We start from the raw sequence: 15334 nt of genomic DNA on the forward strand, positions 1-15334 counted from the left end.
AACATACCCTCAGTGGGCTCTTCATTAGGTACAGGAGGTATTTAATAAACTTGCCACTGAGTGTAGATTTTTCATTTCTAGAGATTCAGTCACCCTTTAAGCTCTTGAGCTGGCAACACCCTTAATTGCAGACGTCTCATCTCTCCCGGAAGTTCCGAGAGTCTCCCGCATATTGATAGCGGCTCCCTGATGCCTGCAAATTATATACAATATCCTGGAAATCATTTTTTCTGAGAAGGAGAGGAAGAGGAAGAGTGAGAATGAGAGGGAGCATCCTGATTGGTCTCTCTTTGTGCTAAGTAGACCAATCAGTTTTCTCTGTGGGCGGGCTTTACAGTCGACCTCTCTCTCTCCCTTTCATTGTCCATCAGTTCAGTTTAGTTGTCCTGCTGCACCATGGCAGAGTGTTCCAAATAAAGAAAATATAAAATGTACTTCACCCCAGACTACACTAAAGTGTACCCCTGCCTAATAGGGGTAAAAAATCATGACAGTGTTGCTTACTGCACTGTTTGCAACAGTGACTTTTCTATTGCCCATGGTGGGTTAAATGTCTGTAAAAGACATGTTGAGGTGAGTTTAACAGGTGTCATTCATTCATTAGCATAGCTAACATTATTTAAGCAAGCTGGCTGGCTGCTATTGATGTCCTACATGATGAGGCCAAGCTCCCTGTAGATTTGCTTAAAGTTGTAATAGAATAAAAAAATCACTAAACAAAGTATTATATACACCTTCACCCTTGGAGGTTGATGCACCATCAATAACTCTTGGAGACGTGAGGCGAGATATCGGCTTTCATTGACTGGAAGAAAGAACAAGCAGCAATTGACCACCACACTGCATCCTGGAGACTGAGGCCAGGGCGGTGTCCCCAATCACCTTTATACCGGGGTCTGTGGGAGGAGCCACAGGAGCAGCAGGCGGTGGGGGGGGGGGGGGCGTGTCCAGACAGGTATATGTACTTCACCACAGAGGTTGACCGGGGAGGGGAGGGGGAACATGGGGTTGCGGGGGGCAGGGGTACTACCTCTATGAAATGGTGGTGCTACCTCCCTGAAATGAGTTTTTGCAGGGTGGGATGTCTGTAATTGGATATGCTAATTCTTGTATGGTAAATTGATAAAATGTCTTAGAACATAGAACAGAGAACTTAGAACAGCACAGCACAGTACAGGCAGGCCCCCTCCTAGTCCGTAATGTGCCAACCTCAATATCCATATCACCAAGGGCCTCATGTGGTCTGTACACACCAGTTGTGTGGTGAAAAAGGGTCAACAACGCCTTTTTCACCTCAGACAGTTGAGTAAGTTTGGTATGGGCCCTCAAATCATAGAAACATAGAAAACATACAGCACAATACAGGCCCTTTGGCCCACAAAGCTGTGCCAAATATGTCCTTACCTTGGAACTACCTAGGCTTTACCCATAGTCCTCTATTTTTCTAAGCTCCATGTAGCCATCCAGGAGCCTCTTAAAAGACCCTATCATTTCCACCTCCACCATCACCACCGGCAGCCCATTCCATGCACTCACCACTCTCTGCATAAAAAAAACTTACCCCTGACATCTCCTCTGTACCTACTTTCAAACACCTTAAAACTATACCCTCTTGAGCTAGCCATTTCAGCCTTGGGGAAAAGCCTCTGACCATCCACACGTTCAATGCCTCTCATTACCTTGTACATCTCTATCAGGATGTAAGAAATAAAGTCAATTAAATTAAATTATTCCAAGGTCAATGTAATCTTTCCCTCACACGCAACCCTTCACATGAATTTCATTTATGTGGCTATGAGTCTCTTAAATGTCTATAATGCAACTGCCTCCACTATCACCGCTAGCAGTATGGTCCACCCAATTACCATTCTCTGTGTAATAAAAATCTACCTCCAAAATCCCCCCCACCCCAGCATTTCCTCCAACTTTGGAAATGATGTCTATTTCTGCCCTGGGAAGAAGTTGCTGGCTGTCCATTTGATCAGTGCCTCTTTTCATCTTGTACACCTCTATCTGTCACCTCTCATCTTCCTTGGCTTCAAAGAGAAAAGCTGTAGCTCGCTCAGCCTTTCCTCATACGGTGTGCTTCATATTATTATTGCCAGGTGTACTGAGAGAGTTAATATCTCTCTGGTTTGATGTTTAACATTCTGTAGTTTTTGCTCACATTTTTGCCGTTTCCAGGATTTGTTCTTTCTTTTTTGTGCATTGGGGGTTTGATGTTTTCTTTGAACGGGCTCCATGGCTTTCTTTGTTTCGAGGCTGTCTGTGGGAAGACAAATCTCAGGGTTGTATACCACATTCACACTTTGATAATAAACGCACTTTGTGTCTTAGGAAAACCTTGTTTTGCCTGCTGTCCATACAGGTCATCTCATCACTTCAGTATATTGAGCTAGTGCTGGGGGAAACAATAACAAAATGCAGAATAAAGTGCTGCAGCTAAAGAGAAAGTGAACAAGCCAAAACGAGGTAGATCGTGAGGTCAAGAATCCATCTTATCAAGCCAGGAAGCTGCTCATATATACAGAAAATTACTGGAAAAGGGCCAGTAACATTATCAAGAATCCCACCCACCCTGCTCATGGACTGTTTGTCCTACTTCCATCAGGAAATAGGCTATACAGCCTTCACAACCAGGAGCACCAAGCTCAAAAACATTTACATTCCCCAAGCAAAAAGGCTGACCAACACTCTCACCCACTAATCCACCCCTCCAGAACCCCAACCATCACTACTTTATCATTTCCTATTAGAGCTGCTTTACATACAGGCACTCCTGTACCTAGCTTCACTTTATGGACATATAATCAACCTATGTATAGAAGCTTTCTTGTTTTCTTTTATTATTGTGTTATTTCTGTGTGCTGCATCAGATCTGGAGTAACAATTATTTCATTTTCCCTTACAATTGTGTATTGGAAATAACATTAAACAGTCTTGAATCCTGGATCTTTAATAATCTTATAAAAGCAGATAGAAGATGCCCTTGAGCCTGGTGGTATGTGCTTTTAGATGGTTTCTTTGATTTTGTCATCTCATTTACTGAGGCACTGAAAAGTTTCGACAATACTTATGGAGGGGAGACTATTTTCCATGATGTGCTGAGCTGAGTCCTCGACTCTGCAGTATCTTGTGGTCATGGGCAGAGTAGTTGCTGTACCAATCTTTGATGTATCCAGGTAAGATATTTTCTGTGCTGCGTCTATAGAAATTGGTGAGGGACAAAGAGGACATTGCTGAATTTCTGTAGCATCCTGATGAAGTAGATGTGTTGGTGTAGTTTCTTCGCCAAGATGGCCATGTGGTTATTGGCAAAGTTCACTTGGGAACTTGAAGTTCTCAATTCTTAGAACTGCTGATGTAAACAGGAGCATACACACTGCATTACCACACCCCCTCCACACCAACACCAACCCCATCCCCTTCCTGAATTGAATGACCAACTCTTTTGTTTTGTTGACATTGAAGGAAAGGTTGCTATCATGACATCAGGTCACTAGGGCTTCTATTTCCTTCCTGTACTCCATTGTTCTAAATTCAAACGTCTACATGAAAGTTCTACCACAGCATTTCAATCCTTTTTGTTTTTAAGTACACTTACAATTCTAGCACTTTGCTTTTACCACAACATCAATTTGAATTGAAACAAACAGAGTAGTGGACATATCATGGGCACATGTTTTCCTACGATCTATAGGAAAGTGCTGCCTCAAGAAGGCAACATCTATCACCAAAGATCTCCACCACCCAACTCATACCATCTACTCGGAGTTAGCATCAGGCAGGAGATACAGAAGACTAAAGTCCTACAACATCGGTTTCTGGATCAGCTTCTCACCTTCAACATTTGGTACTTGAACCAGCTGAAACAACCCTAATCATTAGTTTAGCAAAACTATGACCACTTTCCACTAAAATGGACTCTATTTTGTTTATTCCAATTTCCTTTTATTGTGCCTTTGTTTTTGTTGGCAATTAGGTCCTGCATTTGCACAATCATTTTCTCCATTGTATGGTATAATTTTATTTACAATTGGTATTTTGTTTGTTGTCTTTGCCTACACTGATTCCTGCTTCTTCTCATTGTTACCATCAGGGAGGAGGTACAGAAGCCTGAAGGCACATACTCGATAATTCAAGAACAGCTTCTTCCCCTCTGCTATCCAATTTCTGAATGGACACTGAACCCATGACACTATTTCATTACTTTTTAATTTAATTTCTACTTTTTTGCACTACTTACTTTAACAACTACATAATAGACATATATATATATTTACTGTAATCAGTTTTTTTCTCTATACTTATTTATTATGTACATGTCCAATTCTGACAATTCGGTGATGCTGCTGGAAGCAAGGTTTCATTATATTGAACCTCACTGTACTTGTGCACAGGACAATAAAATTGACTTGACTAGACAATCAAAGTTCAAAGAAAATTTATTATCAGTGTACTTATATGATAGCATATACAACCCTGAGATGCACATTCCTGTGGGCATACCCAATAAAGCAACAGAATAATAACCATAACAGAATCAATGAAAGACTGCACCAACTTGGGCATCCAACCAGTGTGCAAAAGACAGCACACTGTGCAACTACAAAAAGAAATAAAAAATAATAATATATAAATCAGAAATCATTATCAAGTGCATGGGATGAAGGGTACTTGAAAGTGAGTTCATAGGTTGTGAGAAAGTTGAGTGGAGTTATCCCCTCTGGTTTAAGAGCCTGATGGTTGAGGGGTAATAATTGTTTCTGAACCTGGTGGTGTGAGTGCTGTGGCTCCTGTATCTTCTTCCTGAAGGCAGCAGTAAGAAAAGAGCTGGTGGTGGGTCCTTGATGATGGATGCTGTGTAATTGTGCTCAGTGGTGGGGAGGGCTTTACCCCTAATGGATTGTGCTCTGTCCACTACTTATTGTAGGATTGTCCATTCAAGGGCATTTTGTTCCTATACCAGGCTAGGATGCAGCTAGTCTATAGAAGTTTGTCCAAGTTTTGGATGTCAGGCCCAGCCCCTGCAAACCCCAAAGGTAGAAGAGGCACTGCTGTGCTTTCTTCATAATTGCACACTTGTGCTAGGCTAGGACAGATGCTCTGGAATGAAAACACCGAGGAATTTAAAGTTGCTGACCTTCACCACCTCTTATCTTCCACCTCTGAGATAAATTGAAACCCATTGGAAAACAATTTGCTTTTAAAGTCTCTGCTAAACATTCTGGAATGCTATATCTTTCCCTTTTACCCACAAATTTAACAACAAGCTCGGGTAATACTCAACTGATTAAGTAGCAATAGAAATCAGGTTACATTTTCAGGATAAAAACTATTAGTCTGAAGTGAAAGGAACCAGAGATGTAGTAAACAGGGGAGAAATAAAAGGCAAACTAGTCACAGAGTGAAAGGCTAAAGAAAATAATCCCAGAATGAGGGTAAGGTGTCATGTCAGCATAGCAGTTAGCACAGTTGCTTTACAGTGTCAGAGATCACAGATCAGGGTTCGATTCCCACTGTTGTTTTAAAGGGCTTTGTATGTTCTCTTCGTGACCACATACTGTAGGTTTCCTCCCACATTCCAAAGGCATATAAGTAGTGTTAGGATTAATGAGTTGTGGGCATGCCATATTGGCACCTGAAGTGTAGCAACACTTGCAGGCTGCTCAGCACAATGATTTGATTTAATGTAAAGGCACATTTCACTGAATCTTTTGAAATACACAGAGTGGCCAATTTATTAGGTTTCTCCTGTACTTAATAAAGTACTGAGTGTTCGTTTGTGGTATTCAGCTACTGTAGCCCGTCCACTTCGTTTAATGTGTTGTGCATTCAGAGATGCTCTTCTGCACACCACATTGTAACATGTGGTTATTTGAGTTACTGTCGCCTTCCTGTCAGCTCGAACCAGTCTGGCCATTCTCCTCTCCCCTCTCTCATTAACAAGGCATTTTCACCCACAGAACTGACACTCACTGGAAGTTTTTTTTTCATTTCTTGCCCCATTTCTCTGTAAACTCTAGAGTCTCTTTTGTGTGTAAGTCCCTGGAGATCAGCAGTTTCTGAGATACTCAAACCACCCTGTCTAGCACCAACTATCATTCCACGCTCAAAGTCACTTCGATCACATTTCAAACTAACATTGATCTGAACAACAACTGAACTTGTTGATCATGCCAGCAGGCTCTTTTGCAATGAGTTGCTGATTAGATACATGACAAGTGTACCTAATAAAGTGGTCACTGAGTGCACATATGACAAAGAAAGTTTATAATTAAATCTTTAAGGAACAAGCCAAAAAGGGTTGCTACGAGACAAGAGAACTATTGGGTCAAGAGGAGATGTAACTGGAGAGAAGTGCTAACACTAACTTCTGCCCCAGAAAAACTGACAGTACTGGTTTTCCTATTTTGTTTTTGTGCTCAGATGGTTCAAGTTTCATAATCAAAAGATGAGATGCTTTTCTCTCAGTGGTTACATGTTACAGGCATCCACTCTGGGGAGAGTAAGTGCTGACACCTTAACGTAGTACACAGCAAAATGGATGAGAAGAAGGATCTAGTGCCTTCCCGGTATATATGACGAATAAACCCCTCGGGCTTTGTGCTGGGTGCTGGTATCAATTATAACTGATGTTTTGGTAACAAACTCCACCATCTTCATCAGGGATGATGATGAAAATCATTGGGCAGATGAGAAGGTTGATAACGATCAGTGTTCATAATTACTTGTCATTACCCGAATGTAGTTTTAAATTAGTTTATTATTTTCTAATTTTTAGAATTTTTTTTATCATTGACATTCAGAGAGATAAAGGAAGGCTGAAGGGATTACCAGGCATTGGTCAGACTGCACTTGGAGTATTGTGAGCCATACTGGGCCTCATATCTAAGCAATCAAGCAAGCAAGTTTATTTGTATGGCATGTTTCAAACACAAGGCAGTTCAAAGTGCTTTATGTTGAACAAGATATAAAAATTAAATATCAAGTTTCAGACAATATATAAGAGAATAAAATCACACAAAAATAGATATGATGAATATAAGTTACAGTGCAGGAGATTCTAATGAAAGGCTACAGTGTAAAGAAAGGATGGGTTGGCATTAGAGACAGTCCAGAGGGAGTTCACAACAATGATCCCAGGAATGAAAGGATTAACGTATGAAGAGCATTTGGTGGCTCTGGGCTTGTACTCTCTGGAGTTTAGAAGAACAATGGGAATATCATTGAAAGCTACTGAAAGAACATGGAAAGGATGTTTCCAATTATGGAAGAGTCTAGGTCCAGATGTCAGAGCCAAAGAACAGAAGGATGTCTGTTTAGAATAGAGCTGAGGAAGAATGCCTTTAGCAGAGGATGGTGAATCTGTGGAACTTATTACTAAAGATGGTTGTGGAGGCCAAGTCATTGGGTATATTTAAAGTGAAGGTTGGTAGGTTCTTGATTAGTCAGGGTGTCAAAGATTATGTGAAGAAGGCAGCAGAATGGGGTTGAGAGAAAAAGTAAATCAGCCATGATCTAGTAACAGAGCAGACTTGATGGGCTAAATAGCCTAATTCTGCAACTATGTTTTATGGCTTCTTGTTAGGTTCCCGTGAGGTCTATGTGGAAGCTTCAATGGTCACCAGTTGTGGATGTTCTTGCTGGGTGAGATGGACCACAGGAAGTTGGGACCCATAAGGATGCCAGCAGTAAGTGCCATGGAGTGTGAAAATAAGGGCAGGGTAGGCCATTTGGACAATTGAGTCTGCTCTGCTATTCAATATGATTACAGCTCATCCTCAACCACAAACTCATACTCAGTCTCCTCTCAATATCTCCTGATCTCCTTTGTGCCTCCATTATCTTATATCATCACTTAGCCTTCACGACGCTCTGGGGCAAAGATTCCAAAGGTTCACCAACTCTCGGTGAAGATATTTTCCCTCCGTTCATCCTGAAAGTCTTACCCTAAATCATTAATGATGACACTTTATTATTGTTATTTTTTAACCTTGTTCTGTCTCAATGCACTGATCCACACAGTATATGCTCGTGGTCTTCTGCTACTGTAGCCCATTCACATCAAGGTTCAAGGTGTTGTGCATTTAGAGATGCGTTTCTGCACATCACTATTCTAACATGTAGCTACTTGAGTTACTGTTGCCTTCCTGTCAGCTTGAACCACTTTAGCCAACAATATAAAATCGTGTAGCAAAAGTCGCTTCAAATATATAAAGCATAAAGGAGAGGTGAGAGTGGATACTGGCCAATTGTAAAATGACACTGGAGGGGTAGTAATGGTAGACAAAGAAATGGTGGATGAACTTAATCAGTATTTTGTGTTAGTCCTCACTATGAAAGACACAAGCAGTATGCCAAAAATTCAAGAATATCAGAATTTCCACTGTAATCTACCCTTTTTGTACAGGTCATACCTTCCCTAGAGGAGATCCCAATGATACAGAAATATGAAACTCTTCCCCCTGCACCAATTCCTTAGCCAAGCATTTATCTACCATATTATCCTTTTCTTACCTCCACTGGTCCATGGCAAAGGCATGGCCAGAGGTTACTCTCCTGAAAATTCCACTTTTCAGCTTTCTACCTAACTCCCTATATTCTCTCTTCCTCCTATTTCCTACATACAGTGCCTATAAAAAGTATTCAACTCCCCCACCCCCAGAAGTTTTCATATTTTATTGTTTTACAACGTTGAATCATGGTGGATTCAATTTGGCTTTTTTGACACTGATCAAAAGAAAAAGATTCTTTTGTGTCAAAATGAAAACAGATCTCTACAAAATGATCTAAATAAATTACAAGTATAAAATCCAAAATAATTGAATACATACTGTAAATATTTCCCCCACCAAGTCAGCATTTAGTAGATGTACCTTTGACAACAATTACAGCCTTGAGCCTTTGTGGATAGGCTTCTATCAGCTTTGCATGTCTGGACACTGCAATTTTTCCCCATTCTTCCTTACAATGTTGCTCAAGCTCTGTCAGATTGAATGGGAATTGTGAGTGAACAGCCTTTTTCAAGTCCAGCCACAAATACCCAATTGGATTGAGGTCTGGTCTCTGACTTGGACATTAACTTTGTTGTTTTTAAGCCATTCCTGTGTGGCTTTGGCTTTAGTCTTGAGGCCACTGTCTTGCTGGAAAACAAACCTTCTCCCAAGTTGCAGTTCTCTTGCAGACTGCACCAGGTTTTCCTCCAGGATTTCCCTGTATCTTGCTGAATTTATTTTACCCTCTGCTTTCGCAAGCCTTCCAGGGCTGGCTGCAGTGAAGCATGATACAGCCACCACCATGCTTCACAGTAGGGATGGTGTGACTTTCATGTGCAGTGTTTGGCTTACACTAAACATAGTGTTTAGATGATAGCCAAAAAGCTCAATTTTGGTTTCAACAGACCATAGAACTTTCTTCCAGCTAACTTCAGACTCTCCCGAGATTTCATGTGAGTATTTTTCGACAGTGGCTTCCTCTTTGCACTCTCCCATACAGCTGTGACTGATCAAGCACCTGGGCAACAGTTGTTGTATGCGCAGTCTCTCCCATCTCAGCCACTGAAGCTTGCAACTCCTCCAGAGTTGTCATAGGTCTCCTGGTGGCCTCCTTCACTAGTCCCCTTCTTGCACAGTCACAGTTTTTGAGGACAACCTGCTCTAGGCGAATTTACAGTGTGCCATTATCTTTCCACCTCTTGATGATTAACTTAACTGTACTCCAAGGGATATTCAGTAGCATGGAAATTCTCTGTATCCATCTCCTGGCTTGTGCTTTTCAATTACCTTTCTCACACAGTTGCTCGAGTGGTCGTTTGACTTTATGATGTAGTTTTTGCCAGGATACTGACTCACCAGCAGTTGGACCTTCAAGATACAGGTGGTATTTTTACTGCAATCAATTGAGATAACTTCAAAACACAAAAATACAACTGCAGATGCTGTGGATCAAAGCATACGTACATAACACTGGAAGAACTCAGCAGGTCAGGCAGCATCCGTGAGAAAAGAGTAGCCAATGTTTCAGGCCGAGACCCTTCATCAGGAATGGGGGGGAAGAGAGGGCCGAAGCCCAGTAATATAGGGGAGGGGGTAGGGCCCAGAGGCGCCAGGTGGAAAACCAATCAGAGGAAAGATAATGGGGGAGGGGGAGGGGATAAGCATGAAAGAACTGCAGAGATAAAGAAGCAGAAAGTTGAAAGGGGAGAGAGGCAGAGAGGGACCTGGGATGGGGGAAGGGGGAGGGGGAGGGAATTACCAGAAATTGGAGAATTCAATGTTCATACCACCAGCTGGAGGATACCCAGACGGTAGATGAGGTGTTGCTCCTCCAACCTGAGTTTGGCCTCATCATGGAAGTAGAGGAGGCCATGAATGGACATATCTAGATGGAAATGAGAGGCAGAGTTGAAGTGGGTGGCAACCGGGAGATCCTGTTTATTGTGACGGACGGAGCGTAGGTGCTCGACGAAGTGGTCCCCCAATCTGCGTTGGGTCTCGCTGATGTAGAGGAGGCCGCACCGGGAGCACTGGATGCAATAGACGACTCCAGCAGACTCGCAGGTGAAGTGTTGCCTCACCTGAAAGGACTATCTGGGGCCCAGAATGGTGGTAAGGGGGGAGGTGTGGGGACAGGTGCACTTGCAGGGATAAGTACCAGGTGGGAGGTCTGTGGGGAGGGACGTGTGGACCAGGGAGTCGCGGGGGGAATGATCCCTGCAAAAAACTGAGAGGGGTAGGGAGGGAGGGTCCTGTTGAAGGTGGCAGAAGTAACTTTACTGCACCCAAGTCTCCAAAAACAGATATCCGTTTAATTAATTATGTGCCTTCTGAAACAAATTGGCTGCACCTGTGATGATTTGGTTTGTCACATTAAAGGAGGACAAACACTTATGCAATCAATTATTTGTAGTTTATATTTGTAATTAATTTAGATCAATTTCTAGAGATCTGTTTTTCACTTTGACAAGCTTATTTTTCTGTTGATCTGTGTCAGAAAAGCCAAAGTAAATCCATTGTGATTCAATGTTGTCAAACAATAAAACATGTAAGCTTCGAAGGGGGTGAATACTTTTTATAGACACTGTATGTCATTGTTATCAATATGCACTGTACCATGACTTCTGGTTGCTCAGCCTTTCTGTTTAGAATAGAGCTAATCCAAGCCATCCCTGATTCTGACACCTGGGTGGCAAAGTACCACCCAGGTGTCTTTTTTACATCCTCTGAATCTCCTGTCTGCTTCTCTAACTATGTAATCACCTATCACAACCGTACTCCACCATTTTCTTCTGAGCTACAGAGTTGGACTCTGGACTCGTGGCCAGAGATCTGCTCATTGCGGTTTCTTCCTGGTAGGCCAACTTCCCACTAACCCCCCCGCCCACACACACACACACACACACACCAGTATCCAAAGCAGTATACTTATTACATGCGTCCTTCAACTTACAGATGACTACCTCCCTGTAGCTCCTATCTATCTCCTCCGCACATTCTCCCGTATCAGCCAAAGGTCATTGAGCTGTAGCTCCAGTTGCATAACACAGTCTCTAAAGAGCTGCAGCTCGGTGCACTTCATGTAGATGTGTTTATCAGGGAGACGGGAGGTCTCCTAAAGTTAGCACATCTCAGACAAGGAACAAATCACTAAACCCGGCTCAATTATCAGCGCAGTAGCTACATCTACACTCAGAGGAAAAGAACACCTTACTAAAACTAGAGGCAACACGAGTGAATCTGCAGATGCTGGAAATAAATAAAAAACACAAAATGCTGGTAGAACTCAGCAGGCCAGACAGCATCTATGGGAGGAGGTAATAATGATGTTTCGGGCCAAAACCAAAAGTTTTTTATTACTAAAACTAGAGCCTGCAGCTGTGCTCAGCCAAGCCTTAGGATAGTTAAGTATCCAAGACAAGACAGAATATACCCAGTCCCTTCAGTCCTGATGAAGGGTTTCAGCCCGTAACGTTGACTGTTCATTTCCACGGATGCTGCCTGACCTGCTGAGTTCCTCCAGCGTGTTGTGTGTTGCTCTGACCCTAGCCTCTGCAGAGTATTTTGTGTTTGAGAAATGGTATATGTTGTTTACTTTGAACTTCAGAAGGCCTTTGCAAGGTACCACACATGAGGTTGTTAAACAAGATAAGCAGGTATTACAGGAAACACACTAGCATGGATAGAAGATTGGCTAACTGGCAGGAGGCAAAGAGTGAGAATAAAGGGGCCTTTTCGAGTTGGCTCTCATGTGTACGTAGGGGTTGGTGTTCAGATGAATTTCTGTATTCATGACTTTGTGGCCAAGTTTACAGATGATATGAAGGTAGGTGAAGGGGCAAGTAATGTTAAGGAAACAGGGAGTCTACAGAAGGAGTTAGACAGTTTGGGAGAATGGGAAAAATGGCAGATGGAATACTGTGTAGGGAAGTATATGGGCATGTACTTTTGTAGAAGGAATGAAGGCATAGGGTATTTTCTAAACAGGGAGAAAATTCAAAAATCAGAGCTACAAAGGGACTTGAAAGTCCTTCTGGAGGAAGGATAACTTGTAGGTTAAGTCGGTGGTAAGGAAGGTAAATACAATATTAGCATTAATTTTGAGAGAACTAGAATATACCAGTAAGGATGAAATACTGAGGCTTTATAAGGCATTGGTCAGACTGCATTTGGAGCATTGTGAGCAGTTTTGGGACCCTTATCTAAGAAAATATGTGCTGGCTTGGAACAGGGATGAAGAGGAATTTCTTTAGCCAGAGAGTAGTGAATCTGTAAAATCCATTGCCACGGGATGCTGTGAAGGCCAAGTCATATTATATTTAAAGTATATAAAAGTATATTTAAAGCGGGTCTTGATTAGTCAGGGCGTCAAAAGTTATGGTAAGAAGGCAAGAGAGTGAGGTTGAGAGGGACAATAAATCAGCCATGATGGAATGGTAGACTAAACCTAATTCTGCTCTTACGTCTTATGGTCTTAGGATCTTATAGTTGGTCCAATCTCTCCTCGAAGCTCAGGAATCCAGCCAGCATCTGAGTACTCCTCTTCTGAACCATTTCCAGCACCTGCACACCATTCCCATAACAGGGCAACTAGAATTGCACACAATGCTAGGATTACTCAATTTGGCCCTTTAACTGGGAAAAATAACTAGGTATGACCATAAAGTAGAGTTCAGAAGCTTGACAGGGTGGGCTCATTGAAAGGCAATCAAGTGTCAGAAGAACAACATAATCTATAGGGAACTGGAGATGCAGCTCAATGACCTTCGTCTGGTCAGAGTAAGTGAGAAGGTGATAGAGAGGACCTATAGGCAGGTAGTCACTCCTGGGTCTCGGGAGACAGATAAGTGGGTAACAGTCAGGAGAGAAAAGGGAAGGGAGGCTGGAGAGCACCCCTGAGGCTGTACCCCTTGACAATAAGTACTCCTGCTTGAGTACTGTTAGGGGGGATGGCCTACCTGGGGGAAGCAACAGTGGCTGCATCTCTGGCACAGAGACTGGCCCCGTGGCTCAGAAGGGTAGGGAAAGGAAGAGGATGGCAGCAGCAATAGAGGATTCTATACTTAGGGGGTAAGACAGGCGATTCTGTGAATGCAGGAAAGAAGCATGGATGGTAGTTTGCCTCCCAGGATTCAGGGTCTGGGATGTTTCTGATTGCATCCACGATATCCTGAAGTGGGAAGTAGAACAGCCAGAGGTCATGGTACATATTGATACCAACAACACAGACAGGAAAAGGGAGGAAGTCCTGAAAACAGACTACGCAGAGTTAGGAAGGAAGTTGTGAAGCAGGACCACAAAGGTAGTATTCTTGGGATTACTGCCTGTGCCATTGTGACAGTGAGTATGGGAATAGAGTGAGGTGGAGGATAAATGTATGGCTGAGGGATTGAAGCAGGAAGCAGGGATTCAGATTTTTGGATCATTGGGACCTCTTTTGGGTCAGTTGTGATCTGTACAAAAAGGATAGGTGGCACTTGAATCCCAGGGGGACCAATATCCTGGCGGGGAGAATTGCAAAGCCTGTTGGGGAGCATTTAAACTTGGATTGCTGGGGAGGGGGGTTGGGAACCAATCTGAAGAGAAGGAGGAAGAGGTGGTTGTCTCACAAATAGAGAGAGCTTGAAGGCAGTGCGAAGGGGAGGATAGGCAAGTGACAGAGAAGGGACGTGCTCAGACCGATGGTTTGAGATGTGTTTATTTTAATGGAAGGAGTATTATGAACAAAGTGGATGAGCTCAGAGTGTGTATCAGTACTTGGAGCTATGATGCTGTGGCCATTACAGAGACTTGGATAGCTCAGGGGAAGGAATAGTTACTTAAGAGTGCCAGGCTTTAGATGTTTCAGAAAGGACCATGAGGGAGGCAAAAGAGGTGGGGGGTGGATAGTGTTACAGCTACAGAAAAGGAGGAAAACATGGAGGGATTGTATACCGAGTCTCTGTGGGTGGAAGTTAGGCACAGGAAGGGGTCAATAACTCTACTGGGTGTTTTTTATAGACCACCCAATAGTAACAGGACATTAGGGAGCAGATAGGAAAACAGATTCTGGGAAGATGTAATAATGACAGGGTTGTTATGGTGAGTGACATTATTTTCCCAAATATCGATTGGCATGTCCCTGGAGCGAGGGGTTTAGATGGGGTAGAATTTGTTAGGTGTGTTCGGGAAGGTTTCTTCACACAGTATGTAGATAAGCCTACAAGAGGAGAGGCTGTACTTGATCTGGTATCGGGAAATGAACCTGGTCGGGTGTCAGATCTCTCAGTGGGAGAGCATTTTGGAGATAGCGATCACAATTCTATCTCCTTTATCATAGCACTAGAGACGGGTTGGAACAGACAAGTTAGGAAAGCGTTTAATTGGAGTAAGAGGATATATGAGGCTATCAGGTATGAACTTGGAAGCATAAATTGCGAACAGATGTTCTCAGGGAAATGTACGGAAGAAATATTCAGGAGATAGAGCTCTTAAAGATAGCAGAATCAAGGGATATGAGGAGAAGGCATGAATGGGGTATTGCGGATGATCAGCCATGATCACAGTGAATGGCGGTGCTGGCTCAAAGGGCCAAATGGCCTACTCCTGCACCTATTGTCTATTAATATTTACATAGAAACATAGAAAACCTACAGCACAATACAGGCCCTTTGGCCCACAAAGTTGTGCTGAACATGTCCCTACCTTAGAAATTACTAGACTTTCCCATAGCCCTCTATTTTACTAAACTCCATGTACCTATCTAAAAGTTTCATAAAAGTCCCTATTGTATCCACCTCTACCACCATCACTGGCAGCCCATTCCACACTCTCACCACTCTATGAGTAAAAACTTC

At 42.7% G+C, this 15334-nt stretch overlaps 1 protein-coding gene across 6 annotated transcripts in view; it reads right to left on the minus strand.

The window, feature by feature from the left end:
• LOC132406674 (P2Y purinoceptor 1-like) overlaps positions 1-15334 on the minus strand; it is a 273564-nt gene that overhangs the window by 48020 nt on the left and 210210 nt on the right. For 2 of the 6 annotated variants that reach the window (XM_059992508.1, XM_059992519.1), the window contains one exon: positions 2168-2266. The exons of 1 other annotated variant lie outside the window; for it this stretch is intronic. In XM_059992508.1, coding sequence (XP_059848491.1) covers positions 2168-2209 — 42 coding nt within the window. In that variant the 5' untranslated portion in view covers positions 2210-2266. 3 more of the 6 variants (XR_009516224.1, XM_059992527.1, XM_059992542.1) reach the window with 3 other exon arrangements.

The sequence above is a fragment of the Hypanus sabinus genome, chromosome 2, assembly GCF_030144855.1.
Source record: "Hypanus sabinus isolate sHypSab1 chromosome 2, sHypSab1.hap1, whole genome shotgun sequence".
NCBI classification, from domain to species: Eukaryota; Metazoa; Chordata; class Chondrichthyes; order Myliobatiformes; family Dasyatidae; genus Hypanus; species Hypanus sabinus.